Here is a 16,472-nt window from a genome sequence, read left to right as displayed (position 1 = left end):
GTTTTATCAATAACTCAGCAGAGAAGATACCTAAAACTCCTCCTATTTTCTGATAGCCCACTTTTGAATTAATGTGGAGGAACAGAACACATGAATTCTAAAAGTCTGATCTTCACGCATTTTATTATATTAAATGGGGCTCACATAAATATTATAAGAGCATGTACTGTCATCGCTAATTGTGAAAGCATATATATATTAGTACTTCTACAAAGCATTTTCACTGAGAGGCTCAATGGCAGTTTTGTGTGCTCCAGGAGAATGCTATTGAAACCTCTCTGTGGCAAATGGACAAGGCAGAACTCATTATTCCATGGTTTACACAAATTTGCAGATCATTCATGCTGTCTGAACTGATTGCAATACTACTTTCCATTCACTGCTGTTTTGCACAAGTACAGCCAATAGAATTTAGGTTCTTGAAAATTTCAACTTGGAGTCAGCCCATTCACAGAAACAGAAACACAGGTTCCTCACTGGGTGCTAGCAGTGGTGAAATGTGACATATAAATGTGACTAATGCTGCCAGCATGAAAAGTTACAGACTTTTAAAAAAAAAAATGGATGCAGACTTTCTAAGTCTGACACACAATAGCCCAAACTATAGTCAAATATATTTGAAAATGGACCTTTATTTCTGTTAATGAATTCATAGATTAAAATCATTCTTAGATTGAAGAAATGTATTAATTATTTTGAAAGTAGTTCGGCTTTTTCAGCAGAGATAAGGAAATAATGAAATTGGGTAACAGCTGGGCAATATTGTGACTTAACATTATTTTTCAGTAAGGTGTGTAGAAAAAAGTATACCTGGTAAATTGTATGTTTACTTGCTTTTAAAATACACATAAACAGGCACTCCCACTCACCAGATGCAGCTCAGTAGAATATGATCTAAAATCAGTTAAATCGTCTCTTCATATGCAAGAATCATAAGAGTAACGAGCAAAGTAGCATCTCTGGTTACAGAATTAAGCAAAATTGATAAAATAAGGACAACACAATAAATATTACATATAGCAGTTGTGCCATTCTCTGTTCAATTCATCTCACAAAACCCTCGGAAACTTTTTTCTTTCTCAAGCTTGCTAAAAATCCCTAAACAATATGAATGTTTTATTCGGGAGACTTAAGTTCTCAAGTACAAATTCCAGTGTCCTTTTTGATTTAATGTACAAAAGCCCCACATTGATCGGATGATCTGATTTGGCTGGGAGGAGAGCACAGTCTTTGTGAATAAAGTCAAATTTCATATATTGACGGCAAATCTTCAATAACCTCTGGGGGGCAGCAAAGATATTCTGAGAACTCCGACTTTGTTATTGCCTAGTGGTCATCTGAATTTTTGCAACCTAGACCAGGGTAATTTTATTTGATCCTTGGTATTTTTAAATAATTGTTGCAATGTCGTCCTTTACAGTTGGTTTTTTTTTTTTTTTTTTTGCTTTTATTTAATAAAAGAGAAAAAATAATACAGAAAAAAAAGCAATTCAAAAATAGCAAAAATTTAAAGAGCTTCTCATATATGTGTATGAAATTTTATGGAAAGTTTTCAATAAAAAATATAGGTAGTCCTCGACTTATGACCATAAATGGGCTCAAGGCAGTTGTTAAGTGAGTTTTGTCCCATTTTATGACCTTTTTTGCCAGAGTTGTTAAGCGAATCATTGCAATTGGTAAGTGAATCTTGGTCTGTTAAGTGAATTTGGCTTCCCCCATTGACTTGGCTTGTCGGACCCCGGCTAAAAAGGTTGCAAATGGTGATCATGTGACCCTAGAGCAGTGCAACTGTCATAAATACATGCCAGCTGAAGTTTTGGTCACATGACCATGGGGGAATGGTTGTGTGAAAATTGGTCATAGATGCAGGGCTTTTTTTTGGATGGAACCTTGTAGGGTAGGCAAGGCTGGTTGTATGACGTGTGTGAGTTCTGGAACATTTTTCTTTTTTAGAAAAAAAAGCACTGCATAAGTGACTTTTTCACTGCTGTTGTAACTTCAAAAGTCACTAAACAAATAGTTAAGGCGAGGACTATCTCTAACCATATTTAATGGTAGCCATCCAGCCATACCTTACATCTATAAGAAGTCTATTTTTAAAAGTTCCAAGTCACTACAAGTCTTCAGTACGCTGAATAATTAGGTGTGTGGTGTTATTTTCATCCAAAGTCTCCTTGACCCTAAAATATACAGTATGACAAATAGCTTGACTGCAAATAGTGTTTGTTATATACAGTAGTTGCCTCAATGCTTCTTGAGTAAATCTGCTAGACTTCAATGTGTTTTGCTGTGCAATTTATCTGTGGAATATTGTGAAGTGCTTTTTTCTACAACTTAAGAAAGCAGATAACCAACAGTATACTTTGGGTGTATGTGTCTTTAAGCACACATGCATTCAAGCACATGCACAAAGAGAGGTATTGCTATAATATACAGACTGCCAAGAAAATTATCAATTCTTCTAAGAATATAGTAGGGAACTATTTTAACAGCAATCAGCAAAATTTGCAATGGTGCACAAACTACTGGAAAATTTGAAGTGATGACATTTTGTTAACCTTACAATATTTTAAATAAAAAATGGAATTGAACATTTTATAATGACTTTACCCTATGTTGAAAGGAATAACTGTCAGGAGAACCAACTTGTCCTTTTCGGGGACTTGAGAAATTACATTTGAGAGAAATATAAAAGCTATCTTTTCTCATATCCTTTGTCTTTGTAAAAATCTGCTTCTCGTATTAGTATGTTTATCATGAAGGTTTGTAAAATGAATTCTGCATGTATGGAATAGGTAAAATACATGTATATTTATGGGAAAGAATTTAATGTTTTTCATAAGGCTTGTTGGGGACACAGACAAAACACAAGTTTGAATAGTAGAACCGTTTTTAAAAATGACATTCTAATAATATTTATTTTCCCTTCAATCATATCCTATTTTGGGAGACTGCCTGGATATGTCCCTGCAGCTTTTTGGCAAGGTGCTTTGGAAGTGGTTTGCCACTGCTGTCCTCCTACACCTGAAAGTGACAGCTGGGTGGCTTTGTGCCAGTCACTTTCTCTCAACCCTAGCAAGAAGGCAATGGCAAACCATGGCTGAAAAACCTTGCCAAGAAAACTGCAGGGACTTTTCCACGCAGTCTCCAAAAATTGAATATGATTGAACAGAAAAAAGCAGCCTCAAAGATGACATTCAAATAATAACTTAAAAGTGCTTACAACTTCAAAAGGGATTTTACGGGGAAGGTGGAAAGTCCTCTGTTTTCTTTTGGTGGCAGCCAGCTCTGCTGAGACTTTGGAAACTGGAATTTTTCAAATTCCATTGCTGGAATATAACTGGCATTTGCAGTTCAAGAACAATCATTGAGCTATCTTTGATTTTCCTTATCTACTATGATCAAACTTCACCTCAGCACTGCTGATTTCTCTATTGTTCAGAATAGTGTGAACATTCAAAATGCTACTTCTTACATTTAAAGAATGTCCATAAATGTGTCATAATTTCATAGGGATGGAATTGTTCATTCTGCTAAATCAAAACCAAAGAAATTACTTTGTTTTATTCATTGTGTGTAAAGCCAGTTCTTATCTTGAAACTGTCTCAAACCAGCTACTTTAAGGTTCACCTTTACTCATATCAATCTTTTGATGTTTTATTTTATTACTTTAACAAAATAACAAGAGTTGGAAGGGACCTTGAAGGTCTTCTAGTCCACCCCCTGCTCAAGCAGAAGACCCTATATTACCATTCCAGTCAAGTGGCTCTCCAGTCTCTTCTTAAAAGCCTCCAGTGATGGAGTACCCACAACTTCTGGAGGCAAGTTGTTCCATTGGTTAATTAACAAAATAACAGAGTTGGAAGGGATCTTGGAGGTCTTCTAGTCCACCCTCTGCTCAAGCAGGAGACCCTATAATACCATTTCAGTGACTGTCCAGTCTCTTCTTAAAAGCCTCCAGTGATGGAGCAGCCATAACATCTGGAGACAAACTGTTCCACTGGTTAATTGTCCTCACTGTCAGGAAATTGGTTGTTAAGAAAAGGGTTAACTTTGAACGATCCCTAAATGGATTGTTGTAAGTCAAGGACTACTTTTATGTGTGAAAAACACCTTGGGGTGACTGGACAAAGATCCTGCCACAAGAACAATCCGTGCCTTGGAAGAGGGAGCTCTAATGGAATATGGGGAAGACCTTGGGAGATTCTGGCAGGAGATGCTCTCTGGGAATGGTCAGCTAAGAGCGTAGCCCTCAGCTGCATCCTGGATGGAGAAAGCAGCTCAGAAAACTGGTTTCTTGGGTGGTAAATGAAAAGGGGTGGGTGGGAAGAGAAGGAGACTTGTACTTTTAGATTTGCAAAATTCTATCAACGGAACATTACAATAAAGTAGAATTCACTCGCCCAATTGTCTATGGAGATTCTCCGTCACCCAGGTCTTGGTTGTCCCAAAGGTGCTTTTTTTTCACGAGGCAACTGGATTCCCTGGTTTCTCTTCGAAGAGGCCTCTCCTCCCATCCAAGAAGCCTCTCCAGCTCCGACTGGATGGCAGGGAACGGAAGGATCTACACTCCCCGTAGACCGCTGGTCATTTGCATTCCAAGTGGCCTCAACAACCCTCTAAAAGGATGCAAATGACCAGCTGTCTGCAAGAAGTATAAATCCCCCCTCACCATCCAGCCAGACCTGAAGAAGCCTCCCGGATGAGAAGCGAAACATCTCCAAAGAAAAACAAGGAAGTCCAGTTGCCTCCTGAAAAAAGCACTTTTGGGAGAAGGATGAAAGGGAAAGAGGAAGAGGAGGAGGAAGATGGGAGGGAAAGAATAAGAGAGACAGACAAAGAGAAAAAGGAAAGAGAAAAAAAAGTCTGCAAGGAGTATAAATCCTTCCCTTCCCCACCATTCAGTCAGAGTTGAAGAAGCTTCTTGGATGAGAAGCGATACGGGAAAGAAGGAGAAGAATAGGAGAGAGAGACAGAGAGAAAGAGAAAAGAAAGAAAAAAAAGGAAGGAAAGAAAAATAAAGAAAAGAAAGTCTGCAAGGAGTATAAATCCTTCCCTTCCCCTCCATTCAGTCAGAGTTGAAGAAGCTTCTTGAATGAGAAGCGATACGGGAAAGGAGAATAGGAGAGAGAGAGACAGAGAAAAGAAAGAAGGAAAAAAGGAAGGAAGGAAAGAAAAGAAAGTCTGCAAGGAGTATAAATCCTTCTCCACCTTTCAGTCAGAGCCGAAGAAGCCTCCCAGATGAGAAGCGAAACATCTTCAAAGAAAAACGAGGTCCAGCTGCCTCCTGAAAAAAGCACCTCTGGGACAACTCATCTGATTTTAAAACCATCATTTAAAAACTCATCATTTTAAAATCAGGAATTATTACAATAAGTAAATTGTAATAATCATAGCTAAAATAAACTGCTATGCTTCATTTTGCTGTTATGCCTAACTAGATGGCTGAGAAACAATTACTGGAATTCCTTCTGGAATTCCTTCTTCAAACAGTTGAGCCATTGACTTCATTCACATGTAGTCCTAAGATATAGTTAAATTATCTTAAGACATAAACCGTGGTTAACAAGCCACATTTGGCCGACATAGCCCAAACCAACAAACTATACTATGGCCTAATACAGGTAGTCCTCAACAGTGCATTGTGACCGTTCTAATTTACAAAGGCACTGAAAAAAGTGACATGACTGTTTTTCATACTTACAACCGTTGCAACATCCCCATGGTCATGTGATCAAAATTCAAATGCTTGGCAACTGGTTCACGACAGTTGCAATGTCTTGGGGTCATGTGATCATCTTTTGTGACCTAACAAGCAAAGTCAATGGGGAAGCCAGATTCACTTAACTATCATGTTACTAAGGTAACAACTGCAGAGACTCCCTTAACTGTGGTGAGAAAGGTCGTAAAATGGGGCAAAATTTACTTAATGACTGTCTCGCTTAGCAACAGAAAATTGGGGCTCAATTGTAGCCTTAAGTAAAGGACTACCTGTATGTTGCATGGTGCAATATTGTTTACATGTAAAAAGTAGCACAATGCAATTCATGAATTTAACAGTTTTAGTTTGCCTAGTGTTGCAAATTGAAAGCTGCTTGCTTTAATGTTGAAATTGTCCTAGAGCAGTGATGGCGAACCTTTTAGAGACCGAGTGCCCCAAAACCGACCCAGCCCCCAGCCCGCCTGTGCTCCCGCCCCGCCCACCTGCAGGGCCACTCACCACCTCCACGGCCTGCTGCAGATCACCCAGGCGGCCTTGCAGTGCCATGGCAGCCACGCCCTCCACCCGCACCCTGCAGCATCATCTGCACGCGATGGAGCACTAGGGCGGAGTCTTGTCCCTGCTGCCCGGCTGCTATGTCCTTGGCTACACTGCTCTGCGTGGGCTGTGCCTGGGGGAGACTCTCCTCTGGGGTGGGCTGCTGGTGAAAAGGCTGCGGGGGGAGGCGGGGCTGGGGCAATGGCACGCCATGCCCACAGAGAGGGCTGAATGCTGCCTCTGGCACTCCACCACTGTCCTAGAGCTAGCAGAGATGGGATAACTGAACTATTTGGGCAAGGAAAAAGCAATAAGTACTTTTATAAAAACCTGGAAACTTTTTGTAGACTGCTGAAAATGGAAAAAAATGAGATTGTGATTGCTGGATTTGATGACTGAAAAAGAATTGAATAAGGGGCTGAAGGAATTATAATGTTAAAGCAGCAGGGATAATGACTTGGCAACTGCGGTAAAGAAAACTAGAAATGGCTTTTAGTTATCTTTCCCCCTTCTTGTAATTATTTTTTTTGTAATTTTTCATTAAGTGAAATGAAAGCTTTGGTGTATTGAAGATCCAACTAAAAACAATCAACAAATTCTTATTTGGTCTACTAATTTGACAGCGGCTTTTAGATATTTTATCTGAGACAGAAAACACAGCAATCTAATAGTCCACTGAAGATATTTATGAAATCTTACATTAGGCAGGAATACCAAGGAAGGGACTTTGAATGGAGTGACTTAAAGGGCAGAAAAAGGGGAAAGGAGCAAAAAAAAAGAAAAAGAAAAAACATTGTAATAGCTACTGTTATCCTTTTTACAATTAAATGAGGGCGACAGAGGCGAATATCAGTGATGATGGAAATTAGGGTTCAGATTATTTACGACCAGAAGTTAAGTCCACGTTGCCCTCATGTGAAAGGCTTTTTCACAACAGAAAAGCAAGACTAGAACTTAGTCTCCTGGTTTCTAGCTTGATAAAGGTGAAAAAAATAAAGTGTTCCCTTTCCTCCTTTCTTTCATGAAGTCTAAACAGGGCTACAACCATGTTTCAGTATATCTGGACTGTCAATGTAACACTGGGTTTGTGAAATTTATTTTGAAGATCAGTTCAGCCCCTCGTCCACTATAATTCAGCGTTCAGAGCAATATTTCAGACTTGACAGCCTTCAACTATTCTGAATTATTTTTAATGTTTTTTTAAACTAGAGCTATTCAACTTGCATGCATATTGTAACAGTTTCTTGGACACTCTGAAGGAAAACTGACTAAAAATGAATCAAGTTTTGTTGCAGGTACTGTTATATGAGAAGGACTTTGGTACTCACTACTAAGTAGTTTTGTAAATGGTCTCCTAACTTTCAAGTACATTTGTAACAGGCACTGGTATAACGACAAAATTAAAAGTAGTGTAATGATGCAGAAACTACAGGTATAACAGTTTGCCTTATAAATACAGTAATAAACATGACTCAGTTTTGCTTTCTACTTCTAGAATCACTAGAAACCCGCACTTTTTTTTCCTCTCAGTTTGTTCATGCCACTGAGGCTTCTGAGGAAATGCTAAGGACAAACAGTCCTCTTTCATCCAGAAAAAGCCTCTTTCGGCTTTGGCAAACAATTAATTTTGTGCTCAGCAGAGCAAAAATATTAGCAAAATTGCTAATAGAATCTAAAAATGAAAGTATGTTCAGTCAGCCTAGCACAGTGTTTCTCAACCTTGACAATTTTAAGGCATGTGGACTTCAACTCCCAGAATTCCACACCCAGCAATGCTGGCTGTGGAATTCTGGGAGTTGAAGTCCACATGCCTTAAAATTGTCAAGGTTGAGAAACACTGGCCTAGCAAACAGGCTTTGTAGAGACTGAGGTGCCTTGCACAGCTGGTCTGCCACCATTACCAGGCCAGAATAATTTAAAATTATTTGATAAAACGGCAAGTAAGCCATGGAGTAATAGTAAAAAGGAATCAAAGGCAAGAGCAATAGTTCAGCAAAATATCACCCCTTTGTGAAAGCACAATATACAACAGTCCCAACTTTAATTATGCTTCATGAAAGATTTCACTTCTACGTCGATCAACTTGCAAACAGTCATGATTAGGAAGAGCTGTTGGTTTGCTCATAAAAATGTCCGTCATCCACCAGACACCGAGAAGACTCTTCTCTCAAGACTTCCATGGAGCTGGCTGTAAAATCCAGACTGTGAGAGGAAAGCTTTCTGAATCCCTCAGTGGAATTGACCGCAACTAATGCTTTGCAAGAAGCATTACTGCTGTCATTAGATATGGCATTCACATCCCTTATAATGATCTCCTGCTGGGATTCAAATGTTAATGGAATAAAGCCCTCACTGTCTGACGTAAGAACAATCCAGGACAAATCTGTAAAAGACAAGAGACACAAACAATATTTTAAGGAATCCCAAAGAGAAGCAGTGACTGTGTTGGCATTTGCATTATACTGTACCTAAGCAATTAACAGGCTTCCTTGCTTACTTCTATACAAAGACCAGTTTAATAATGTCAGATCAAGCGACTAGAGTACAACGTATCTTGGACACAAGATTGGTTTCTCCTATGATTTTTAGATTCATTTTTTGCTTGCAGAGAAAATTGTTAACAATGCATCTTGAGAAGAAAAAAAACGTTGAATATAGTCCTTGACGTACAACCGTTCGTTTAGTGACCATTCCAAGTTACAACACTGAAAAAAGTGACTTATGACCATTTTTCATATAAACAGTGGAGCATCCCCCTAATCACCTAATCAAAATTCAGACTGTTAGCAACTGACTCATATTTAGGATGGCTGCAGTGTCCTGGGATCATGTGATTACCTTTTGCGGCCTTCTGACAAGCAAAATCAACGGAAAATCCAGATTCACTTAATAACTGTTATTAACAACTGAAGCGATTCACTTAACTGTGGCAAGACAGGTCGTAAAATGAGGCAAAACTCATTGAGTAAACCCAGTCCCAGCCTATTTGTGGTCACATTGATGATAGACCATGGAGCATATTTCTATCTTGTTTTCACTTTTCTTCCTCCTCCTCCTCCTCCTCCTCCTCCTCCTCCTCCTCCTCCTCCCTCCCTCCCTCCCTCCCTCCCTGCTCATTTGCCTAAGGATTTGTTCTCTTTATCTCTTTTAAGTACAGTCTGTCATTGCACCAATATACATCCCTAAGTAGAAATGGAGGAACAATGTCAGTATAGAAAGGCATAAGATTAGATGAATGAGTTCTAGGCATAGTGGTGTTTGATTCCTCCTGGCATTATTAAGGTCTAAGCCAGAGGTCTCCAACCTTTTGGGCACCAGGGACCGGTTCCGTGGAGAGAGGTTTTTCCGTGGACTGAAGGCTGCATGGTTTTGTGTGCTGCCTGCATCTCGTGGATGGGGCTTTGCTTGTTTGTGTGGACCGGTTGTTGGCATGCTACGGCCCGGTATTGGTCCACGGACTGGGGGTTGGGGACCCCTGGTCTAAGCTATCATTCTACTATGCTTCTATTTAGCATTTGGCTGGATTGGTGCTTTCCTCTGAATGCCCCCATTCATTTTGGACATTTTGCTTCCCTATTTCTTTGGTATAATAGCATTTGTACCCCTGACTGCTAATCCTGTAAAGGATGAGTATTGCTACTGGATAACTGATGTCACAGCAATACTTAAGAGTTTCCTACGACAGATTAAAAGCTACTATTTTCTCCCTTTTTCCTTCCAAGGAGAAAAGAGGCATGTGGAGTTTCAGTCATAGGCTCTGTCAACATAGGACCACCAGGTTTTCCCATATTACTCCTACATTGTGAATAAAATGTTGGGAGCAAAGGGGGAATAGACATGACATATCCACCCTGACAAACTAGGCAAGGTATGCAGATGTGGGAATGTGGCTGTAGATCATTTCAGTGAGGGCAATAAACAACTTTTCTAAAATGCACCTTCCAAGAGGATTTCATTCTTGTTTATATTTTCCATAAGAATAAAAACTGGCAGGTCTAAATATCCTGTTCTGCTTGTCATTCATAGAGCAGTTCTGCTAGTATTTTGAAAGCACATACTTCTAAACTGTAAAAGTATAACTGGATTTGAAGAATAGAGAGCATTTAGGTTGCACCTCCAATTTATGCAGTGCTGTAGTTTCATATTTTAGAAATGATTTTGGTAGCTGCCAGAGCTTCCATTTCTATGAGGAGTTTCTTTCATTGGTTATGTAAAGCTCTGTTGCAAGTGACATCATGAGAAGATTGCAATCATGTGAACCTTTAATCTTTCTGCTTAGAGTCTTACTTAAACTAGTCAGATAAGGCCAACACTAAGAAAGATTTTCAAAATATCTGTATAGACACAAGCAAACAAACCTGTCTATGTAACATGATATTTAAGCTGATATATCAAATTGAAAATTGCAAACAAGATGAGTCCAGGTCATGGGTGTTAATTATAAACCGTAATTAACAAAGCATCAAATTACTGAGGAGGACCAGTTAGCTGTTGCTGAATTAGATCAAGTTTATTTTTTTTACTTGGATGTACAGATCTACGTGTTTGCAAAAAATGGTAGACGGCCATAGCTCAAGAGATGTGAAAAGAATACATGTCTCAATAACTAAATATGAAGTAGTAGTAAAAGTCTGTGGGAACAATTTATTAAATAAAGGATTTACTCAGCCATGTGATGACATCTAAGAAAATCTGGCTACTGTAATCTAAAAAAAAAATTATATAGGGTTAGATGTGGGTAGTACTTGGATAGGAATCACCAAGAAGTCCCTGGACTATAAACTAGACAGAAGTCAACAAAACCTACCAGAAAGAGGCAGTGGCAAATTATTACTGTTGTCAAAAAAATTACCTGGATGAGTCCATAAGGTCACTAGCAGAACTCAACTGAAAAGATAGTTAAAATTCAAAGGTTTGGAGAGAAAAAACAGAAACTTGAGGGCATACTGCTGGAGCCAATAACAGAAAAAGAGCTAGGAAACTAGCTCATTCATAAGTTTTCAAACAGGATGCCAATTAAAAGTGCTCAGTTGCTGACACAGTCTTCACTTTGAATAGTGTATCATGTTTTTTACCAGCAGGATTATGAAGTGTGTATGTCAAGTATATTTTACCATAAGACCACACTAAACCTTCAGAAGGACACAAACACTTCTTCCCATAGGCATGATAAATTATGCATCCAGCCCTGTTTATGTTTCTTCTAATTATATTTTAAATTATTTTCCTGCTATCTCCACTCATTGGTTCAAGTCTTTCTTTTTGGAAGAACCAAAAATGAGTTTGTTCCATCTTGCCCACAGCAACCAATCTCAGTTGAAGGCCATTGTTTGTTTTTTCCTCAGGTTAAACATTCCCAACTCTTTTGACTATTCTGTGTATGGAGCTATTCTATACATTTCCAGATTCTTCACCATTCTGGCTAGCATCTCTTTATCAATGTCCTTAAAATATGGGACCTATGGATGGTTACAGCATTCAAATACAGCTTACTAATACAGAGTGGAACTACAGCTTCTTATGACTTGAAGTATGTTGAGATATTATTAGTCTCTAAGACAGGGGTGTCAAATTGCTGGCCCACAGGCCAGACGCGTCACAAAGAAACCGCGCCCACTCCATTGCCAGCAATGGGGAAAGCGTTCCGATACGTTGTGCAATGTCACGTGATGTCGCAAGTTTGACATGTCTGCTCTAAGACATACAGGGTTATGTACTCTAGCCCCACTCCTTCTATTTTGGCCCTTCCCACATTTTTATGGAAGGAGGGATGTGAAACTGTATCTCTGTTCATTTATTAGTGTTCCCAAAGTTATCTTTCATACTTACCATGCTGCATTTCAACTACACCCACATTGAAAATCTTCTGAATTATGCTCAGACGGAGTTTCCCATCACAGAGGATAACAGCATGCTGTTCAGAAGTAACAGATCCGGAAGACTCTTTCTGTTAATTTAAGAATTAAGAATTTTAGGCGTAGTGATTCATAAGAATTAATCCCATACTCACAAACCCAGGTTTCAAAATGTGGGAATAGATACCATTCAGATACCATCTTGTTACTTAGTGCCACGTGCATACTTTATGCCCACTGGTAAGAGCTGCATACGCAAAGATACTACTAAGACTGAACTTGCACAATTTTCACCTTGAATATTATAGTACTTTGGGCGTATTCAGATCAATAGCTAGAGCAAAGGATGTCACAAATGAATCCAGTTCAATGTTTGTTTTCTCTGTCTCTATAGGTAAAAAGTACTGTCGCTCATGTCTGACAGCCACTACTATCTATCTATGAAATATTAGGTGTATGTCACTTTGATCTGTGCAAGACAATACCTATTCATGCAGTTTCATGCAACACACACACACACACACACAACTCATGGTCCTTCCTCCAGCCCATTCCAGGAGTTATGTTCACAAATCCCATGGAAGGAAAATTAGGCTAAGACAGGGGTAGGCAACCTTGGCTCTTTTATGACTCGTGGACTTCAATTCCCAGAATTCCTGAGCCAGCCATGCTGGTTCAGGAATTCTGGGATTTGAAGTCCACAAGTCATAAAAGAGCCAAGGTTGCCTACCCCTGGGCTAAGAGAAAATAGCTCCCTTAAGATTATCCAGCAATTCTTGAGACTTAATGGAGATTTGAACCAGAGTTTTTCTTGTCTTAATTAAGTGTCCCTCTAGCCCAGGGGTGTCAAACTGCTGGCCTGCAGGCCAGTTGTATCATGCGGAGGCCGTACCCACCCCCACTTTGGCAATGCAAAAAAAGTCGTGCTACGTTGCGACACGTCACATGACGCAGCAAGCTTGACACCCGTGCTCTAGCCAAATCTACTGGCTCTCAAATGGCATTTCTGAAATATTTCCAACCTCTTGAAAATTACTTTTTAGATTTCATTGCAGTGTCAATTCTAGAAAGTCTACAAAGGCGCCAGACATACACCGATTCCTCCAAAGGAGTCCAAATCTTTCTTCTCCTATCTTTAAGAATAGCTTTACATAACTAGATTTTGGCCAATGGCTTGTTGCTCTTCAGAAATTTTACAGCAAAGCTCACGAGGAAGGAATCAATATTACTAGTTTTTAAGTATACAGCTAGCTGTATTAAAATTGTGATAGCATATTCTTTTTTTAAAGTTACCTGGCAAATTACGTTAACAAAAGAAGGCTCACAAGATGGCGGATACTGTGGAACAATTTTTTTCCCGGATCTTAGAAGCTCAGTTATCTCAAAAAGTTGATGCTGAAGTTCTGCGAAGCTGTAGCACAGTTCCTCGAGATTTTTAGAGATACAATTGGCTTCTTTGTCACTTTGCGTTACGTTCCTGTTTACTTCACGAGAATTCTGTGTTTGTTTGCCATATAACTTAGAGGTTTCATGAGATCTATCTCCTGCCGTGGTTGAAATTGGCATGTTTAGTGGTCCTGAAGAATTTTCAAGCTCTTGAAGAGCAAAGGAACGAGCTATTGGCTCAACGTCCAAAGTTCTCAAATCTTGAGGAAAACCCTTGGACATCTTTTTCTCAGCAGAATCCACGCTTGTTGACGAGCATTGCTCGTTAGCAATTTCTTCTATCAGTTTCTTCTTCCCAGGAAATGGCATGCTCACGCAATCTGGGAGCAGCAATCCTTCTCTCAGAAAGTGAGCATCAGAAGAATGACTTTCAACGTACTCTCTTTTCACTGGTATGTTCCTGAAACAAATCTGAGTAGGACCCGAAAGCGCAGAATGGCCTTCTCTAGAGGTGATCTTTCTGACTATCAAGCGAAGAATGTATTTGTCTGAGCGCGAAGATGGAAGAAAAGCAGGATCCACTAATTTTTGTTTTCCAACCAGGATCAGCAACAGTTTCTCTGTTAGGAAACACAACCCCTTTGGCCTCTCATTCTTCTCCAAATGAATTTGTTGAATGTTAGGCAGGAGTGTTGAAGTTAAGGAATAAGTCAAAATTATGTTACAGGTATTGGAGGCGACTACCACAGTCTGTGTTTTAGAGTCAAAAGCCATGATATCTGGGACCAGGATACCTGGGATGCTGACTTTTTTGCTAGTTGTCGCCTTTTTTTCAAAAGTCACCAAAATGAAATGTGATGCATCGTGACCACTTCCAGTTAAGTAATCTTTGGATCGTAGATTAATGAGGGGACTGTTTTCAGATTGCTGTTTACCTGAAGGGAGATGAGTCAAATCCACTGGGGATGATGTAAAACTTTCCTGGTCTGTTAACTTTTCCCCATCATCTACAGAGGCATCACCATCATTTTCCAATGAGCTACCTTGGGAAGGAACTGGATTTCCAATAATTTCACTTGGGATTTCAAATGAAACACCAGCATTTAAGCTGCAGATCTTGTCTAGTGGCAGTTCAGTAGCAACTGCCACTTGAGTGCTCATAGTTGGTTCTATTGCACAAACATAGCCCCCTACATCAAATATTGGACAAAAGGAGCAAGCATTTAAAGTTTTCTGATCATCATCCCACATGTAGGAATGGAGGGTGCTACCTATCCCAATCACCAAACGTTTGCCTTCCTCAGTCCAACAAGCACAATGAATAATACCGCTACCTTTGATGTCTGCTTTGATTCTGGAGTTATTGAGTCGCACTGAATGGAGCACAGAAGTTTCTCGCGTAGTGAGCACAGCTAAAATTTCTTTTTGGGGATGCCACACACAACCCTGGGGAAGTATAGGAAACAACTCGCTGATTTCACTGATCTGATAAACCATCAGCTTGTTTTGTTCTGAACCGCTGTAACAGAGTTGCCACATTGTAATGTGTCTTTTGTGCTGAATGGCAAGAAGTGCAGGAGCATCTGGTGCACAAAACGGACCCCAGTAAAGTCCATGAACGTGTTCAAATTGACCCACAACATTTGAGTTGCCAAAGTTAGGTTCTCCATTACGCTGGTATAAAGAAGTCAGTATCACTTGCTTTCCATCTGTCCAAGCAATTCCATGCACAGGATGGATGGCCTGGTGTAAGGCATTAAGGCCAGTCCTCAAGAGCTTTCCTTTCCCCAGCTCCATGTTTAAGTTTTCATGGAATACATCTGCAAAGAAAACAAATACCGTTTTAATTACTAACTAATTATTAGCTAATTTGCCATAAAAGTAAGTGAAGGCAAACTATGAACGTTTTATAATTGGTACTGTTTCTTTATTCTATTGAGGCTTTTGTTGAGCTTCTTTAAAATGATTCATTGGTACTCAACCTGACTTAGGTTCTCAATGTTTTAAGTAAACAAATTGTCTCAAGTGAATTTGATAGCCACATTTTAGTACAGGGGAAAAAAGCAGGTCAGCAGTTCTCCATCACATATAAAGATATACCTTATAAGAAATACATATTTTTCTTTCCACAAATTAATAATAATAATAATAATAATAATAATAATAATAATAATAATAATAATAATAATAATAATAAAGTTGGAAGGGACCTTGAAGGTCATCGAGTCCAACCCCCTGCTCAGGCAGGAAACCCTACACCATTTCGGACAAATGGCTGTCCAATCTCTTCTTAAAAACTCCCAGTGTTGGAGCATTCACCGCTTTGTAGTTCAGAAAAAAAGCAACACTGGGTATCTGAATTCTTCTGGAGCTCTATGCTGTAACATTTTGGTATATTGGAAAAAGAATGGCTGAAAATGATCAGCCTATTTTTGACTTATGGGACACTATAAGGGTGATGTGAGAACATGAGGCCTAGCAAAAGCAATTCATCCCCATTGTCATCCTGAAATCACCCCATAAGTCAAATCAGTGGGCCACAATCACACTGCGGAAATCTATTTTGCTACTTGGATTTCAGAGGAGCATTTTCTGGATACTGAAAACATAAAGGGGATCCAATATCTGGCCCTTGATTAGTATTTCTAATCAGTTACAAGGAATATTTCTATTTTTAATTTAACTCAAAGAGTTTGTTCATTCAGGAACAGGAAAATGTGATCCTTCAGATGTTGGTGAAGTACAACTTCCAGCAGTTGCAGTCAATTTGGGTGATGCTGAGAGATTTTTAGTTTAGCATCTGGACAGCCAAATGTTCTCTCTCCTTGTTTAAAAATGAACAGGGTGACTATGACACACAGGTCTATTTTGTATCAAATTATGATTACAGATAACCCTCGATCTACGACCACAATTGAGCCCCAAATTTCTCTTGCTAAGGGAGACCTTTAAGTGAGTTTTGGCCCATTTTA

General features: G+C 39.3%; 1 protein-coding gene across 1 annotated transcript; it reads right to left on the bottom strand.

The window, feature by feature from the left end:
* Positions 1-8,358: 8,358 nt before the first annotated feature.
* Positions 8,359-15,299, bottom strand: LOC107293400 (WD repeat and coiled-coil-containing protein-like). The gene is made up of 3 exons (XM_015822550.1): positions 13,408-15,299; positions 12,089-12,206; positions 8,359-8,642 (listed from the first exon to the last, which is right to left on the bottom strand). The coding sequence occupies exons 1-3, from the start codon at positions 15,295-15,297 to the stop codon at positions 8,359-8,361; spliced, it is 2,292 nt and encodes a 763-aa protein (XP_015678036.1). The 5' UTR covers positions 15,298-15,299.
* Between the last annotated feature and the right edge of the window lie 1,173 nt (positions 15,300-16,472).

This window comes from Protobothrops mucrosquamatus, unplaced genomic scaffold (assembly GCF_001527695.2).
Source record: "Protobothrops mucrosquamatus isolate PMUCROS unplaced genomic scaffold, P.Mucros_1.0 scaffold1605, whole genome shotgun sequence".
NCBI lineage: Eukaryota > Metazoa > Chordata > Lepidosauria > Squamata > Viperidae > Protobothrops > Protobothrops mucrosquamatus.
The sequence above is the reverse complement of the archived record's forward strand: the minus strand, read 5'-3'. Positions and strand labels throughout refer to the sequence as shown.

What these genes read in the sequence shown, in the direction of transcription:
- LOC107293400 (XM_015822550.1), bottom strand. Translation starts at nt 15,297, where the DNA reads ATGGAGCTGGGGAAAGGAAAGCTCTTGAGGACTGGCCTTAATGCCTTA. An exon ending in TTGTTAACGTAATTTGCCAG is followed by an intron (nt 12,207 to 13,407) that starts GTAACTTTAAAA and finishes TTAAATTAACAG; the next exon opens with AAAGAGTCTTCCGGATCTGT. An exon ending in TGTAGTTGAAATGCAGCATG is followed by an intron (nt 8,643 to 12,088) that starts GTAAGTATGAAA and finishes TGTCTTTTACAG; the next exon opens with ATTTGTCCTGGATTGTTCTT.